Source organism: Sus scrofa, chromosome 17, assembly GCF_000003025.6.
Source record: "Sus scrofa isolate TJ Tabasco breed Duroc chromosome 17, Sscrofa11.1, whole genome shotgun sequence".
NCBI lineage: Eukaryota > Metazoa > Chordata > Mammalia > Artiodactyla > Suidae > Sus > Sus scrofa.
In genome coordinates this window covers 39,674,463-39,692,265 of record NC_010459.5, presented here as the reverse complement: position 1 = coordinate 39,692,265, position 17,803 = coordinate 39,674,463, and the positions used below count along the sequence as shown (strand labels likewise).

The 17,803-nt window shown below is 53.6% G+C and overlaps 1 protein-coding gene across 5 annotated transcripts in view; it reads right to left on the bottom strand.

The window, feature by feature from the left end:
* DLGAP4 (DLG associated protein 4) overlaps positions 1 to 17,803 on the bottom strand; it is a 149,177-nt gene that overhangs the window by 83,662 nt on the left and 47,712 nt on the right. For 2 of the 5 annotated variants that reach the window (XM_021077874.1, XM_021077873.1), the window contains exons 2-5: positions 11,640 to 12,725; positions 7,995 to 8,236; positions 4,858 to 4,972; positions 1,914 to 1,964 (exon numbers count right to left, since the gene is read on the bottom strand). In XM_021077874.1, coding sequence (XP_020933533.1) covers positions 1,914 to 1,964; positions 4,858 to 4,972; positions 7,995 to 8,236; positions 11,640 to 12,638 — 1,407 coding nt within the window. In that variant the 5' untranslated portion in view covers positions 12,639 to 12,725. Of the gene's footprint in view, positions 1 to 1,913; positions 1,965 to 4,857; positions 4,973 to 7,641; positions 7,728 to 7,994; positions 8,237 to 11,639; positions 12,726 to 17,803 lie in introns of those variants that run through there. The other 3 variants (XM_021077875.1, XM_021077876.1, XM_021077877.1) reach the window with 2 other exon arrangements.

Genomic DNA, 17,803 nt, shown 5'->3' with positions numbered 1-17,803 from the left:
GTTTGGAAAGGTCTATATTTGTCCAACATTAGAGCAACTGACCATGCATGGATATTTCTGTTTAAACTAATTAAAAAGTTTAAAAAATTCAGTTCCGTAGTCTCACTAGCCACAGTTCACTTGCTCATGCCACCTTATTGGACAGCACAGATTATAGAACATTTCCATCATCACAGAAAGTTCTAGCAGACAGTTCTGATGATATAAAATGTAGGCCATAGGAGTTCCCATTGTGGCTCAGTGGAAATGAACTTGACTTGTATCCATTAGGATGTGGGTTCGATCCCTGGCCTTGCTCAGTGGGTTAAGGATCTAGTGTTGCCACAAGATACAGCATAGGTCGCAGATGTGGCTCAGATCTGGCATTGCCGTGGCTGTGGTGTAGGCCGGCAGCTGCAGCTCTGATTTGATCCCTAACCTGGGAACTTCCATATGCCATAGGTGCAGCCCTAAAAAGACAAAAAATAAAATAAAATAAAATGTAGGCCATGTAACATACCCAAAATTCACCTGGAAGGGGTACTAAAGAGAGGTGTTTATCTTCCAAAGCTGCAACCTGAGGTATACTGAGAGGCTCCTATGACTGCAAAGGGTGATAAGGTTTTGCTTTGGGATTACACAGTAATGTTCCAGCTCTGAGGCTAGACTGCCAGAGTTTCATTCCCAGGTCCATCATTTTTTTTCACAATATGAATGTGGGCAAGTCACTTAACTGCTCTGTGCCTCAGTTTCCCCATCTATAAAATGGGGGCTCATTGGAGACCAGATTTCATAGGATTTTGGTCAAGATTAAATGAGCTCATTCATATCTCAAATACTGTCCAGGAAAGTAAGCACCTGATAAACGACCCGTACCTGTTATTACAGGCAGCTCTGTGGGGCAAGTGTGAGGATTTGTCCATGTTGGCTAAGATGCTCCCAAGCTCTCGGGGAGAGGCCAGCTGGTTCGTGCTTTTGGTATGTGTGTCACTGAGGACCTACTGTGTGTGGGGAACCGCCCTGGAAGTTTTATATGCAAACACATCGCACCTTTATCACAAGGCTGTTGAAGGAAGGAAGAGGTCACCCCGCTCACCGTGGGCTCCCCAAAGACTTTCTGCACCCATGTGCTCAGGAGGAACTATGATATGGAGGTGGGAAGCACGTGAAGCATCCATGGCTGGAGTCAGGAGACACGGGGCCAGTCCTGGCTTTGCTCTGTAAGTTGCGTGGTCTTGGACAAATCCCTTGCCCACTCCTGGCCTCAATAAGGACTTGAGCTCAGAGTCCCTTCTCTGCTTCTCTTTCCGGCCTCAAGACTGGGGGCGGGGGGAGGAGAGAGCTACTTCTGGGGACAGGATGGGTGTGTGTGGAAGGGGGCACCCTTAGGACAGGCAGGCAGTGCCAGGACCGGCATCGTCTTCACCAACTTTTGTAAACTTGAAGTCTCTGTGTTGATTCCAGCACCCAAACATCCTTACAGGTCTTGTTGGAGCCCAAGAAAGGAGAAAAGTCAGGGGATCTGGGGGCTGGGATGTGGAGGCCAATACCTCCAACCCCTGATCTGTCCAAATGGAACAGTCTCCCTGGGCCTTTCCCAGGTTTTGGGGGAGGAGGGGATGGAGGGAGCTAGAAACTCTCAAGGTACACCTTCCCTCCTCCTGGGGTTATTTCTTGCCCTGTCCGTGAAATCTAGCCCATTCTTTCCCATTTCTGAGAAGAGGAAACTGAGGCACAGATTAGTGAAGCAATAGGGCCAGAGAGTGGAAGGTCAGGGCACCAATGTGAGCCCTGACTCTATCCTCCCTGGAGGCGGCTTTCCTCCACCTGCTGGCACCTGTCCGGGCCAGGGGCCGGGACCATTCAGGTACCAGGCCTGAGACCCAGCCCCAGACTCTGGCATTAGGGGACGAGACAATGGCAAACATACTGACCTGCTGCTCGTGGCCAAAAAACTGGGGGATCAGGGAGGCCTGTCCAAAAATCTGCAGGAGAGAGATGGGCAGGGTTACGGGAGACCAAGGCTGGGGGCTGGGGGTGGGGTATTCAGGCTTGGCTGCAAGAGAACTTGGGGCTGACTGGTCTAACCTCCTCCCCAGCCTGGCCGAGGCGCAGGTACTGGGAGGTCCTGGCTTCCTCCAGGGGTGAGAGGGTCACTCCATCTCAGGCTGGACTATGCTGAGGACCTGTAATCTGCTGTTTACAGGTCTTTTTCTTGAGCTGGCTTCTGGGAGCATGGGTGCCCCATCTGCTGCCTCCCACTCAGGCAAATAGCTCCCCAGGATCTACAGGTTAGGGACAGAGCCCAGAGGCTTCTCTTCCCTGGTCAGGGCCTACACAGTCCAGTGCCTGGTGGTGGTGGTGGCGGGGCTTTTTCCGGCAGGAGTCGAGGCCTCAGAGACACACAGAATATGGGACATCTCTGACTCTGAGGCCACGTATGTGGCTCAGGGTCACTCAAACTTCAGGAGGGTGAGGGTTGGGTTCAGAGGACCCTGGGCTAGGAGAGAGCTGGGGCTGGGCAGGGGTTGGGGGAGAGACCTGCTGGGCTCCCCAGCCTGGCTGATTCCATGTACCTCTTTGTGTAGCCTAAGGGCAAGGAGCCAGGGCCGGGCAGGGGATGGAGATGGTGTGTGTCACAGAGACAGACAGACCCAACGAGAAACATGGAGATGAGACACACTGGAGAGAAGCAGAGAAACATGTGAATGAAGGGAGAGGGAGACAGATGCAGACAGACAGGAAAACTGAGGGATAAGAGGAGAGGCAGGATGAGAGGGACAGGGAGGAAAGGAAGCGGTCCATTCAGCAAACACCTGTGTGCCCTGCGCCAGGTGCTGGGGGTGCTGTGGGGACAAGGCAGCAAGGTCTCCCCTGCAGGGAGCTCCCAGTCTTCATAGCGAGACAGACATGAAGTAAATAAGCAAACGGCATTCCCGTTGTGGCACAGAGGAAACAAACCCGACCAGTATCCATGAGGATGCGGGTTCGATCCCTGGCCCTGCTTAAGGGGTTAAGGATCTGGCATTGCCATGAGCTGTGGTGTAGGTCACAGATGAAGCTCGATCTGGCATGGCTGTGGCTGTGGTCTAGGCTGGCAGCTGTATCTCTGATTCGACCCCTAGCCTGGGAACCTCCATATGCCATGGGTGCGGCCCTAAAGAAAAAGCCAAAAAAAAAAAAAAAAAAAAAAGCAAACAAATAGAATTTCAGATAATGGTAAGTGTGTCAAGAAAATTAAGCAGGTTAAGGGAAGAGAGCCCTGGGGGCCCCCTGGATCGACTGACAGGGCAAGCCCCTCTGAGGTGACATTTGAGCCAAGACCTGAAAGGCAGAGAAGGACCAGTTCTGCAAAGGTCTGAGAATAGTGTGCTCCTGCGAGAGAGAGGAGGGAACATAGGGAGCCTGGGGCAGGTGTGTGAAGAGCAAAAGTAGGCCAGTTTGGCTGGAGCGGGGCAAGTGACAGCGGGCCGAGAGCAGGGCTGAGGGGGAAGCAGGGCCTCAAGGGTTGGCTTCCACCAGGGCGAGGCAGCAGCTGGGGAGGAGCAGGGGCATGACACGATCTGCCTCCTGTCTTTTACAAGCTGTGTCTGGCCACTGTGAAGAGATTGGAGGTGGCAGGCACGGAGGCCAGGACAACCATTCAGGTGAGATGTGGTGGGGCCTGGATGAGGCTGGCAGGGGCGGAGGGTCCCCCAGCTAGGGGACTCTATCTCTCCCACATCTGCGGTCAGTCTCTCCTTGGAGCATGAGCATGGCAGTGCTGGGGGTGGGGGGCTGGGAAGGGCTTGGCCAGGCCTGGAGTAATGGAGTGATGAGGAGTTGGGATTCAAAAGCCTTTCAGCCCTAAGCCATCCATTAACCCGGGCCATGGGGCTGCACACACTGGGTCCCAGGGCCTGTTCCTGCCCAGAGAGGAGGCTGGGTGTGCACCTGCTGCCTCCATGTGCCACTATTGGCAGGTGCCTGCCCTCTCTGGGCCTTGTCTCCCCATCCACACCCTTGGAGGGAACCCTCAAGCCTTGGCTGGTCGTCCCTTCACAAACTGTAAAGGACCGTGTACAGTTTGATAGGGGCTGAGGTCCAGCTCTGGCTCTGACAGCCCTAGATCTCTGCCCAGCTTTGCCTCCACCTAGCTTCATGACCCCACCTATGTGGGCCTCAGTTTCCTCCTCTGTGAAATGGGGATATGGATGCTGCAGCCCCTTCTGGGGATGGCTGTGAGGGATCAAGGAGCTGTTGGTTGAGAGATCTAAGAGTGCAGCATCGTGTGCTTACCGCTGTTAGCGCCAGAGCTGCCTGGGCCCTGGAAGTCCAACTATCCACTGAGCAGGAGGGACATGGAGGTTCAGAGAGGAGAAGCAACTTGGCAGAAGTCACACAGCAAGACGACCATAACCACAAAGGAAGTGACCCTATGCTGAGCACATCATCTTCATGATCTTATTGATGCCTCATAACCCTTTGAAATAGAAATTATCACCCTCCTGTGGTAAACCAGGGAACTGAGGCTCAGGGAGAGGGGGATTTGTCCTGGGTTCATATTGTCAGTGACAAGACTGGGACTCAAACCCAGGCCTCCAGTTCCCTATCCTCAGAGCTCCTGGGTCTACGGCAGTGGAGCAACCCCTCCCTCTGGGGTTAGCTTCGGCCGTCAATGGCAGGCCCTGTGATTGCTCAGGACAGTCACAGGACAGCCACAGGACAGTCAGTGGGGAAAAGACACACACAGGTAGCTTCAGGAACAAAGACCAAACAGAAGCACAGGGCAGACATTCAGGGACCACTCAACAGAGGCTGGGCCTGAGCGTCCGTCCTCCCGGGTGGGAGTCAGGGCTCTGCCAAGCCCACTGACCTTCGGCTGACTGCCACCCTCACCTGGCTGATGCAGCTGGAGTCGTTGAGGCTGTCGCTGACGGGATTGTAGTCCTCCTCCCAGCTCGGACACTTGGAGGGCAGCAGCATGTCCACTGAATCCAGGCGGTCCAGACTCCTGGTGGGGGTGAGGTGCAGACAGGGCTCAGCCCACCCATTGTTCAGCCTGGGAACCTGAAGCCCAGAGGTGGAAAACTGGCCAAGGTCATCCAGTGGTAGAGGGGAAAATGGAAATGACTGCCAGCTCAGGTAGTATGGGGGTTAATGAGCAAAGGGAACGCTTCCGGCTTTTTCCAGTATTGTGAGTCTGGAGGGTGCAGGTGGCCATCATCTGTCATGTCCGCTGCAGCCTCGAGGTGGCAGCACAAGCCTGCTTTTGACTGTTTCAAACCTGGGGTGGTCCCCACCAACTCAATTCTATAGCCCCGTCCCCTGCAGACCTGGGGCAATTCCAGGGGCTGGAAAGAGGAGGTGGGTCAAGGCCCACAACCTTGACCTCTAGTCAGGGATACCCAAAGATCACTAGTTTTGATACAATGTCCAGGTGGCCTCTTCTCCCCACAGCCCTGGCTCTTTCATCTTTCTCACATCTACCTGGGCCCCCCCTCACCACTGCTCTGGAAATAAAATCCAAGCAGCCAATAGTTCAGGCTTTTTTTTTTCCCCCGCTTTTTTAGGGCCCCACCTGTGGCAAATGGAGGTTCCCAGACCAGGGATCAAATCGGAGCTACAGCTGCTGGGGATCTGAGCTTTATCTGTGACCTACACCACAGCTCAGAGCAAAGCTGGATCCCTGACTCACTGAGCAAGGCCAGGGACCAAACTCCCATCTTCATGGATACTAGTCGGATTCATTTCTGCTGTGTTACAATGGGAACTCCCAGTTCAGGCTCTTGACATGGACAAACTTGGACTGGAATCCAGCTTCCCTGTACCCTGGGTGACCCTGGGCAAGGCGTCACCCCTTAAGTCTCAGTTTCCTCATCTATAATGTGGGGATGTCACTGTGCCTGCCTGCTAGAGCTGTGAGAGGGCCTCAGAGATGCAGATTAAAGGGCACTGGGGCAGGCGTAGAGCCCCGAGTGCAGCAAGTTCTAACAGATGGCACCGTTACTACTACTACAGGCAGACCTGGTTTTCTCACACTTTGCTTTATTGTGCTCTGCGGATATTGGTTTTTTGGCAAATTGAAGTTCTGAGGCAATGCTACGCTATCAGGTGATAGTTAACATTTTTCAGTAACAAAGCATTTTTTCATTTTAAAATTTTTATTTATTTATTTGACTGCACCTACGGCATGCAGAAGTTCCTGGGCCACACACTGAACCTGGGAACTCCAGCATAACTTTTATATGCACTGGGAAACAAACGAAAATTCGTGTGACTCACTTTATTGCAATATCTGTTTTATTGGGGCCACACCCATAGCATATGAAAGTTCCTAGGCTAGGGGTCGAATTGGAGCTGCAGCTGCCAGCCTACACCACAGCCACAGCAACACGGGATCTGAGCCGCATCTGTGACCTACACCGCAGCTCATGGCAATGCTGGATCCTTAACCCACTGAGCGGGGCCAGGAATTAAACCTGCATCCTCATGGATACTAGTCAGGTTCATTATCACTGAGCCACAACTCGAACTCCCTGCTAATCTTTCATAGAATTACTGAATCTCAAAACTAGAAGGGGTATTAGAGATCAGCCAGTTCAGCTTCCTTCACTTAAGGACAGGGAAACTGAGGCTCAGAGATGGTGAGACCTAGGAATGGCCATTCCTGTCCCAACCAATGAGACTAATGGCTTCTCCAGGAGCACTGCCCCTCCCTGCCACAGTGCTACTGACACCTGCCCTGTTTTCTTCCCTCTATTGCAGTCCTCCCAGGCTACCTCCTCCATGAAGGCTTGAGTCTGACCCCCAGGAGTTGAAGAAGTAGCTCGTTTCCTTTAACTCTTCCAAGTCTTTTGTTTCCAACTTGCTTTTGTTTGTCTCCCTCAGTGGATTCTGAATCCCCTGTACCAACTTTTGTTTTGGACTCATTCTTTTCTGTTCCGATCCCCACAGTGACTTCTGCATGTGAAAGGCCCACTTCTCTCTCCAAAACCTTAACTGCTGCTTTCTGTGTGCTTGCATTTCATTTTTCACACTTTCACTAACTTTTCCACACCTTAAAGCAACAGGATGGGGCTCCACTGGTGGAATGCCAGGCAGGATTATGGGACAGGTGAAGGCTGTCTATCTCCCTTTGACTTCCGGTTCCTCCCTCATCCCCAGTCTTGGAGCTCAACTCAGAGATCAGCACTGGCAGAAAGGGCTCTGGCCTTCCCTGGGCAGTGCTGGCACAAGAGGTGGGCTCGCTAAGGGCAGAGTTCTCCTAACCCGAAGAAGAGGGTCCCCTGGGACAGTTCCCCTGTGGGAGTGGAAGTCACCTGGGGATGTGACTCCTGGGAGCTAATCACTCTAGAAAGACTCCTCTAATGGTTTACCAAAGGATTAGGCTCACCTGTGGTCAGGACTTAACTGTGGGGGGCTAATGGAGGGGTTTTCCAAATGGCGGGGCTCTCCAGAGTCAACTCATCAAAGAGCAGGGGCTGACCTAAGGATGAAAATCTCAGGAAAGGGGCTAACCAGAACGAGGGTTCATCTAGGGGGCCTGGATCATTGCGGGTGCAGGTTCACCTGAAACTGAGGCTGGAGGGCAGGATTCATCTGTGGGCTGAAGAGGAGGAAGGCGAGGTTCCTAGGGGCGGGGTATACCTATCAGGGGCTCACCTAGAGGGCAAGCCTTACCTGTCCCTGCGAGCCTGGGTTGTAAGTGCGCAAAGAGGCTTTCCCAGAGAAGAAGAGCGCACAAGCTCCATCAGGGCAAGCCTGGGGGTGTGGTCCACACGGGGCGTGGCCCACACGGTGCGGGAGTGGTCCACAGAGGGGCGGGCTCACTTGAAGGGAGTCGTCCACTTAGGGAGCTGAACTTACAAGTGGCCAGGGCTTCTGGTGTGGGGCTCCCAGGGCTCAGGATTCACTGGTTAACATTAACCTCCCGGGGCGGGACTTGGACTTAGGAGAGGCTCCCCCAGGGGCAGGGCTTCTGGAGGCGGGGCTGGCCTGTGGGCGTGACTCTAGGGGGGAGGGACTGCGCTCACCTGCGGGGATTGCTCTGCTCGCTCAGCGATTGCTGCGTGGCCCTCAGATAGCTCTGGCGCCGCGCCGCCGTCTTGGGGGAAGGCTTGGGGCTGCCGCCGGACTCGTCACTGTCCTCGTCGCCCATGGCCTTGATATAGCTGCCGCTGCGCATTCGCCGGCACGGGATGGGGCCCTCGGCCGCGGCGTCTGCCTCGCGCGGGGACAGCAGCGCGGTGCTCCACTCACCGCCGCCGCCGGGCACCTGAGGATGGGCGGACAGCCCTCAGTGAAGGTGCTGGGATGGGGGCAGCACACTCCCCGCCAGCGCGCCGCCGGCCACCCAGCCTCGAATTCATCACCAGGGGAATGAGCTGAGGGCTAGAACCCCCATCTTCAGGAACTCGAAGCTCCCTCACTCTCCACCTCGGAGAATTTGGCCTTGGATGCTGCCACTGAAGGCACCCAGCAGCAAGGCAGAGCCGGGGCTGGCAAGGATACCTGGGTTCCAGAGCCAGCTCTGCAGCAGCTTCACTATGTGGCCTTAAGCAAGTCCCTGCCCTTCTCCAACCTCAGATTTCTCCATGCATCCCACGCTGGGTGTGCTCTAGCAAACCCACCCAGACAGAGGGATCACAACAGCTTCCACTGCAGCTACCCTTCTGAGACCCACTGTATTCCCATCACTTCCCCCCATCTCAGCAGATGGCTCATTGTTCCACTGCACAGATGAGAACAGCAGGTCCCCAGACCCCAGGATGGTGGGGCAGGACGAGTCAGAGGACCCTAGGACATCAGTAGGTCTTAAGTGCCAAACAACGTTCCCCATCCCATAGGTGGGTAAACTGAGGTACAGAGAACAGAGGGGCTTTCTGAGGTTGGGCAGCCATGTGATGAGCTGGGAAAAGAGCCTGTCTGAACCCCAGGGACCCCATCTGTAGAAGGGGCTCTGGTAAGGGCAAGTGAGGTCACAGCTGTGAGGGCAGCCCTGGTCCCCAGCGGTTACAGTGGCAGAAACCAACTGAGGGGCCCTCCCCTGCCCTTCTGAGGCCAGGCTCTGCCAGCTGCTCCAGGCAGCACACACAGTCCACACCCTCGTTCACCTGACACCCACCGACGTGTACACACAGTGGCTGTCACCTCGAGATAGAGTTTGCACATCTCGTCACTCATACGTACCTCAGCCCAAGTGCAGAGTGAACACGCCATGCTATGTACATGCATCTCAGAGAGCAAGCGTACCCTTCCCCACACACTCCTCTCCCCAAGGACATACCCCAGCCACTGCATCATCGCACAGCCCTCAACCAGTACACAACATGAACACAGAGCAGGCACACCTCCTTACGGACACACTAGCCACTCCGGCACTGTGGACACATCTCCACTTGTCCCCAAGTCATCACATCCTACCTCAACCCATAAAGAGCACACACCCTTACTATACATCACCATGGACACCCAGGCATATGCTTCTCAGTATACACGGCACACCCATTCTTCACCACGCCCACAAATGCACACTCCCCAAATCACTGCGCTTGCACAGGGATCACATTCTTTCAGTTCCCTCATTGCTAAAGGCTGATTCTTGGCTGAGGGAGAGTCCTTGCCTGGGACTCTCACCCCAGCCCCCTCCCCTCTGCAGCCTACCCATTAACACGCCCCTCCCCAGCAGACTGCCCAGCCACTCACCAGGGTCTGCACACTCTACCCCAAACCATTTGCTAGTCCAGCCTTCCTACCTCCTCCCTTGAGAACACCTGTTGCTTCCCCAGCCCCCACCTACCTACCTCCTGTTGAGCAAGCAGGCAGCACAACCTCAGGGCCTGTAGGGCAACCCTTCTGCGGTATTTCTGAAGCATTTTCACATGATTGACAAAATCATATCAAACCACCCTCTCTGGTGTTTCTAAACTAAGGAAGTATATTGAGAGCCACAAAAGCCTTAAATATATAAAATACTGCCTAGAATGGATAAGCAATGAGGTCCTACTGTATAGCACAGGGAGCTACATCCAATCTCTTGAGATAGATCATGATGGAAGATAATATGAGAAAAAGAATATATATGCATATATACATGTATGACTGGGTCACTATGCTGTACAGCAGAATTTAAAAAAAAATTTTTATTATACTTGATTTACAACTTTTTCTGTCAATTTCTGCTGTACAGCAAAATGATCCAGTAATACATATACATACATTTTTTTCCACATTATCCTCCAACACATTCCATCACAAGTGATCAGTTAGAGAGTTCCCTGGGCTATCGTACAGCAGAAATTCACACACTACATTAACTATATTCTAATAACAAATAAATAAATAAAATTCTGCCTAGATTTCATTTCCTTTCTATTGGAAAAAAAAAAAAAAAAGCCTTTCCCCCCATAATCTCATGGTCTTTGGAACTGTATATAGAATGACAAGAACTCAAGGCTCTGTCAGACTCATGTTCATCCAGTTCAAAACGCATCTTCTGTGTTCCCAAAGGCTGGCCAGGCCTGTGCTGACATACCTTCTGGATGAGGCACTCACTGCCTCCTGAAGCAGCCATTTGCACATGAACTGAAAACTGCTTCCTGCAACTTCCATCCATGGCCTGGGCTCTGCCCCTGGGAGCCACCTAGTTCACAGTCACTCGCCCTGCCCTTGAGAGACCTAGGGGATGTGTAGCAGCAGAGATGTCTCTTAGCTTTCTGCCCTTCTCCAGGAGTGTGGCATTAATGCATAAAAAGTGCCTCAATAAACATCAGTGTTTGAAAGAAAAAGGCTAGTTCCTCCAAACTGAGTTAGGTCCTCTGGCCCCCGTGCTCAACTCCACCACATTCTTCTCACACGGACAGAACTGCCTGTTTATGAGTCCTTCTCTCCCAGCAGCCTGCTAATTGGAGCCACGTCTTATTTATTTCTCGCTCTGTTCATGCAAGTGTCCCTCTGTTCATTTACCCCTCTCTCCTCTCACGATTCTTGAGGGCTTCCTCTATGACAGACCCTGTCTTGGGCCTTGGGGATACAGAATTACATTAGATATGGTCCCTGTCCTCAAGGAGCCCCTAGCCTGGTGGGAGTGCTAGGCAGGAGGCTGGCAAGCAGAATGCCATGCAATTGGTTCTAGGAGGGGACAGATGGCACAACTTCCAGATTTTTCTTCTAAAGGGTAGGGACATGTTTTAGTTCCAGCTCAGGGCAGGTCTCAGATGGGTCCTAATCAATGTCTGCTGAGAGCATGACCAGTGGAAGGAAACTTTTTTTTTTTTTTTTTCTGTCTTTTGAGGGCTGCACCTGTGGCATATGGAGGTTTCCAGGCTAGGGGTCTAATCGAAGCTGTAGCTGCTGGCTTACACCACAGCCACAACAACGCTGGATTTGAGCCGCATCTGTGACCTACACCACAGCTCGTGGCAACGCCAGATCCTTAACCCACTGAGCAAGGCCAGGGATCAAACCTGCAACCTTATGGTTACTAGTTGGGTTCGTTAACCACTAAGCCATGACGGGAACTCCAGGAATCTTCTTATTAGCAGATGCCACCAGCCACCCATTTCATAGGTAAGTAAATAGAGGCCTGAGTGAAACCACTTTCCAAGTCTATCTGTGGTCTCAAAACGAGTGCCTTCCCCACAACCTCTCACCCTACCCTGATCCTGGCAGGGACCCACCTGCAAGTAATGGTAGGCTAGACCTTGGTGGCAGGATTTGGACTTTAGCAGGCTCTTATCCAAGGTGGCTGAGGTCTTCTGGCAGACCTCGTGGGCATGGCTGAGGGTCAGAGTGGACCAGGAGCCCCGCTTGACATAGTTGGTGTCGGTGCCCCCGCCAAGGCTGGGGCAGGTGGCTGGCGGTGCGGGCGGGGGTGGCGGGGCAGTCAGCTCAGCGGTGTTGTTCTTGGCGGCTTTGAGCATGTGCCCACTGATGGTGTTGTAGGCGTGCATGAAGTAGCGTGGCTGGCTGCGCTCCGCCTGGCGGCCAAGTGTCATCAGTCCAGATGCTGGGCCGCTGCTGCGGAAGGCACCCCCCTCACCATCCAAGTTGTCATCGGAGCTCCACCAGCCGGAGATGTTGGAGCGGCTGCGCCGTTTGGGCTCTCCAGCCTTGGCCCGCTCCTTGCTCTTGGCCCTCCGACCCTTGCCGTCCTCCATGCCACCTTTCTTGCCGCCGTTGCCGCCGACCTTGCCTGCTGTGCCCTCCAGGGAGGGTGCCTTGGTGAAGAAGAGCCGCTGGACTGAGTGGACCAGATGGCGGATTCGTCCAGGACTCTCGCCGCGGGCCTTGGCCTCCCCGCGGGGAAACTGGAGCGTGCTGAAGCCATCACGGTGGATGGGCAGCTGCTTCTCAAATTGGTCCAGGAGGTTGGCTGGCAGCCGGTTGATCTTGGTGGCCTGAGCATGGCTGGGGAAGGGGCTCTCCTCTGGCACCTCAAAGTGGGAGTTGTAGTGGATGCGGGGGAAGGTGCTGCTTGGAGGTGGCAGCTGATTGTTGAGCGGGAAGAGACCATCCCCCGGCAGAGCATTCTGCCCAGGGAAGCGAGCCTCGCGGGCAAAGGCCTCCGTGGGCGACAGCAGGTAGGGGTTGCGGTCAGGCCCTGCAAACAGGGGCTCGTGGGGTGGGTCCAGGCTGTCGGAGAGGTGGCGGGGGCGGCTGTCACCGAGGCCTTTCATGATCCCGGCCCTTGGGGCAGGGGCCGTTGCCCTAGCAGGGCGCCCGGGTCACCTCTCCCGGGCCACCTCTCCCAGGCAGCAGCTAACCTGGGGAGAGAAGACAGACAGGGATCAGTGGATTTGGAGAGGATAGGATGCCAGGAAAGTCAGCCAGACCCCCACAGATCTCAAGGTTGGGAGGATTTTTTTTTCTTTTTCTTTCTAGGGCCACACCTGCGGCATGTGGAAGTTCCAGGGCTAGGGGTGGAATCAGAGCTGCAGCTGCCAGTCTATGCCACAGCCACAGCAATGCCAAATCTGAGCTGCATTTGTGATCTATGCAGCTTGCAGCAACTCCAGAGCCATAACCCACTGAGTGAGGCCAGGGATTAAACCTGCATCCTCAAGGATACTATGCTGGGTTTTTAACCCACTGAGCCACAATAGGAACTCCCAAGGTTGGGAGGATTTCTGAAGACTCCTGGCCCACTCTTAACATTCTGGAGCAGGGGTTAGGAGTACAAATGGATGGAGTTCCCTCTTGGCCTAGCGGATTAAGGCATCATCACAGCTGTGGCTCAGGTCGCTGCTGTGGTGCAGGTTCACTCCCTGGCCCAGGAACTTCTGCATGCTGTAGGCGTAGCCAAAAAAAAAGTATAAATGGAGACACATATGCCATATATATAAATAAAAGCTACATCTCAGGCTAGCAAACTATTAAACAAAATACGTTCTACTCTCCTACCCTGATGAATATATTTTCACAATAAATAACCTGGAGAGCTGAGTTCAAAGTCAGTCTTCTTCTTCTTTTTTTTTGTTGTCTTTTAAGGCCTGTACCTATGGCATATGGAGGTTCTCAGGCTAGGGGTTCAATCAGAGCTGCAGCCACCGGTCTATGCCAGAGCCACAGCAATGTAGGATCCGAGCTGCATCCGTGACCTACACCACAGCTCATGGCAATGCCAGATCCTTAATCCACTGAGCGAGGCCAGGGATCAAACCAGCATCCTCACAGACACTATGTTGGGTTCTTAACTCAATGAGCCACAGTGGGAACTCCTGAGAGAGCCTTTCTAAAGAGTGGGGCCTGGGGCCAGGGCCCCTCTTAGCCAGATTTGAGGATAGTTCTGTCCAACTATTTTAGCAGAAGAATCCTTACATCAAATGTAAACCCTCTGTAAAAACCCGCTCTGTTCTCAGCAAAAGTCTACTGAGTGTGACCCCTGGGCTAGAGGCTGGGGGCTGTGGACAACAGACAGACCAACAAACCCATCAGCCCATAATTTCCAACTGGGATGAATTGATGACACCCCGTCTAGAAGAGGGTTCTCAGCGAGTTGACAGTACAAGCACATCCTCAGGACTGGGTGACAGGGCAAAGCCTTAGGAGAGGCATTTGGGTGGAACCACTGTGGCTCAGTTTCTCTACTGAGTAAAATGGGGCAGTTGGACTAGTTGGATCTTCTTCTAGGACCATCCTGGAAATGCCAGTCTCAAACTTAGGCAAGTTCCTTTCCTTTCTGGGGCTCAGTCTTCCCATGTGTACCATGGAGCAGAAGGGAGATCAGCAGGTTTCTTAGTCCTGGACCCCACCAGTTCTGCCTGGAGGAAGCTCAAGGTATGGCCTGGCCTGTGTGCCTGGTGTGTTGAGGATCTGCAAGAAATTAATGTGGCTGGAAAAGAGCAAGTGAGGCCAAGGGCACTGGGGGCAGGGGGTGTCTCAGAGCTGCTGGGCCAGAGTAGACAGGTACTGTAGGCAGAGTGAGGGCCCTCAAGACGCCCAGTCCTAATCCTCAGAACCTGTGGTTATAATACTTGATATGTTAAATGGGACTTTGTAGACATGGCTAAGGATTCTTTTGTCTTTTTAGGGCTGCGCCCACGGCACATGGAAGTTCCCAGGCTAGGGGTCAAATCTGAGCTGCAGCTTCCAGCCTATGCCACAGTCACAGCCACGCCAGATCCGACCTGTATCTGTGACCAACACCACAGCTCATGGCAAGGCCAGATTCTTAACCCACTGAGCGGGGCCAGGGATCGAACCCCCATTCTCAGGAATGCTAATTGGGTTGGTTACTGCTGAGCCACAGTGAGAACTCCTGGTTAAGGATCTTGAAATGGGGAGATTATTCTGGATTATCTGGAGGGGCACAGCCTAATCACGGGTCCTTGTGAGAGGGGGACGTGAGGGTCAGAGTCAGAGAGGGAGATGTGATGATGGAAGCAGAGGTTGCAGTGATGAACGCGGGTCATGAGCAAGGAATGCGGGCAGCCTTCCTCTCCAGCGGAAGAGACAGGAGTCAGATTCTCTACTAGAAGCTCCAGAAAGAATGCAGCCCTGCATTCAGACTTCTGACTTCTGAAACTGTAAGATAATAAACCTGCGTTGTTTTAAGCCACTAAGTTTGTGGTCATTTGTTAAGGTAGCAATAGGAAACTAAGACGCCAAGTGTGAAAGTTTGGGCATCCTAGACACCCTCCCATCCCTTAGAGCAGCTCTTAAGGCAAAGCCCAGACCCCACCAGACACTGCATGAAAAACGCTGGCCTAGGTGAACCCCCATGTTATAGATGGGGGAACTGAGGCCCTCAGAGTGGAAGAACCTCCCCAGGATTACACAGTGGGTCCCCAGCTGAGGCAGGGCTGGAATCCACATCTCTTCCCATCCCTCTGCGCAGCTGCCTTGCAACGGTCACCCTGAGCTTGCTGGCGCCGAGGCCCTCGGGGATCTGAGAATTACTTTCTTGGACCTAGCTGTTCTCATGACCAACAGTGTCCCAAGCTTTCCAGAGCCCTGAGGACTTCCGAGCAGTCCATCAGCATGAGCTCTCCCCCTTCTCTGCCGGAGCCTCTCCTTGCCTCCAGGAGCCTGATGGACCCCACTCCTGGAGTCCAGAGCACTTTAGTGATGGCCCTTGGGGCTAAACAGCTCCCCCGCCCCCCGAAGCATCTCTGCTTCTACCAGACAACTTGTCAGAGCCTTTATCCCCAGCTGAGAGAGGACGTCTGCTGACTTACATCTTTCGCTTCATTACAGCAGCCACACGAGGTGGGGGATCATTATTTCCATTTTACAGATGGGGAAAGTGAGGCCAGGAGAAGCAGTTCTAGCCAAGAAATAGGTCATTCAGACCTTAGCCACTCCATCCAGTGTCCCCGACAATCAAGTATCCCCCTCTGCTCCAGCCAGCAGCAGCTCCCTCTGGCAAATGTCTTCTTTCAGACAATTTCAGGCAAATGTAAAACCACCCCCACATCTCTCTTGCTCCTGGCCTTTTCTTGGCCTCCTTGTGCCCCCTCAGGGCTGCAGTGTCCCTGGGCTCAGGGACCAGCCTCCTTGGCTCTCCAGCCGGAGAACTGCGTGTGTATCAATATGTCCTGGATGCCCACTCAAGTAAGGCCAATGATACTGCAAACGGAAGAGTTTGAAAATACAGCCCACTGGCGGCTGGGCAGGGGCCCAACTCCCCAGAAATACCAGGCAGGTTACCAGGAGCAGAAGACAGCCGCAGAGCCCTGCCCCAGAAGTGCATGCTCTGCTCGGTCCTCCTAGCCCAGGGCACATCTCCAGCCCTCTCAGGGGGACGCTGGCTTCAATTTCACATCACAGGTATTTCTGACCCCAGGAATCCAGAGCCAGCCCAGAAGGACCATGGGAACCTGGGCCGATGGCCACTTCCCTAAGTCCCAGGTTGTGCATCTGCGAAATGGGGCCAAAAGGAGGAAGGGGGGCGGGGAGTGCTCAGTGAACTGTGAAGTGCTGGCACGTGTTCTGCATACCCTGGGGGACAAACCCTGCCCCGAGTCCTGGTGGCCTTGATGAGGCCGCTTGCTTAGCTTGCAGGGGAAGGAGTTAGACAGGTCCCTGTCTTGGAAGTGCCTCTGGGATTAGAGGAGACAGAGTGGGGGCTGCCAGCCTCAGGAAGACCTCTAGATACCAGCTAGAAGTTTTAATGACCACAAGTGACCTCCCAACTGTTTTTCTTCCTGTGACTGGATCCTCATTGTTAAAATAGTCTCTGACTTCTTGCCTGTCTGTCCTTCCACCTCACCTTAAGTGCATTCCAGGGCTCTGGGAAGGCCCATATCCCCCTATCAGTAAAATACTTCAGTGACATCCAGTGGGGGCTCAAGGTAGACACCTTGGCATCTTGAATTCTTCCCTTTCCTGACCTTGTCTTTCCCTTACTAACAGCTTCCATTGTGCCTGGAAAATGATTCAGGCTCAGTGTCTGTGGTCTAGGTGGAGTCAGCCCTATGCTAGAATCCCAGAGGCAGACTTGTGATGCAGGCCTGGCCAATCAGAGCTCTGCATCCCTAAGCACTGATTGGCTCAGAGATGGAAACGGGATCCTTGCTAGCCAATGAGAGTCGGTCCTGGGATTATGGCTGAACTCTCGGGAAAGAGGCATCCTCCTTCCGACTAGGGTTGCTGTCTTTTTTTTTTTTTTTAAACAAGTGGCCGCACCTGCGGCATATGGAAGTTCCCAGGCTAGGGGTCGAGCCACAGCCACTGTAGAAGCAACGCCGAGTAGTTATGATGTGAGCCACACGGGAAGTCCGGGTTGCTGTCTTTGAGCGTCAGCCTGGAGTCCTTCATCAAGATCTCACCTGAGGTCCCAGGTGTGAGACTTTGCTTTAATCTGAGTTGGACTTCTGTGTCTTTCAACAAGAGCCTGATACTGACCTCGTGTCCAGTTGGTCACTACAGCAGTGGCTGTGGGTGTCCTACCCTATCTCCTGTGGCCTTATCATTGTGGTGCCCAACAGGCTGACTTTTAACTGTCAGCACCTGCATCCTTGCTGGATTGTGTGTGTGTGTGTCTGTGGTCGGGGCTTCTCTAGCAGCTGGAGCCTGCTCTGCTCACATGTGGCTGGCAGGAAACTGCCAGAGAATTAACAACTCCTTCCCCTCTGTGCCTTGAAGCTGCCGCTCTGTGCCTTGAAGCTGCCCCTTGAGTGGTGGGGATTTGGTGTATTAATACCCCAGCTCTTCCCTCCTTGGGTGGGACAACTGAGAAGTGGGCTCTCCAGGCCCCAATGGGACTGAGTTCCAGTTACCCACAGTGGCCCCTGGCTTGATAGTGCTCCCTTCATTGGCTGCCTTCTTTCCCTGCCTTCACCCCCCTCCCACACTGTGCTGCTTGTTCCCCAATAAAGCAATTACACTTGAATCCTTGTCT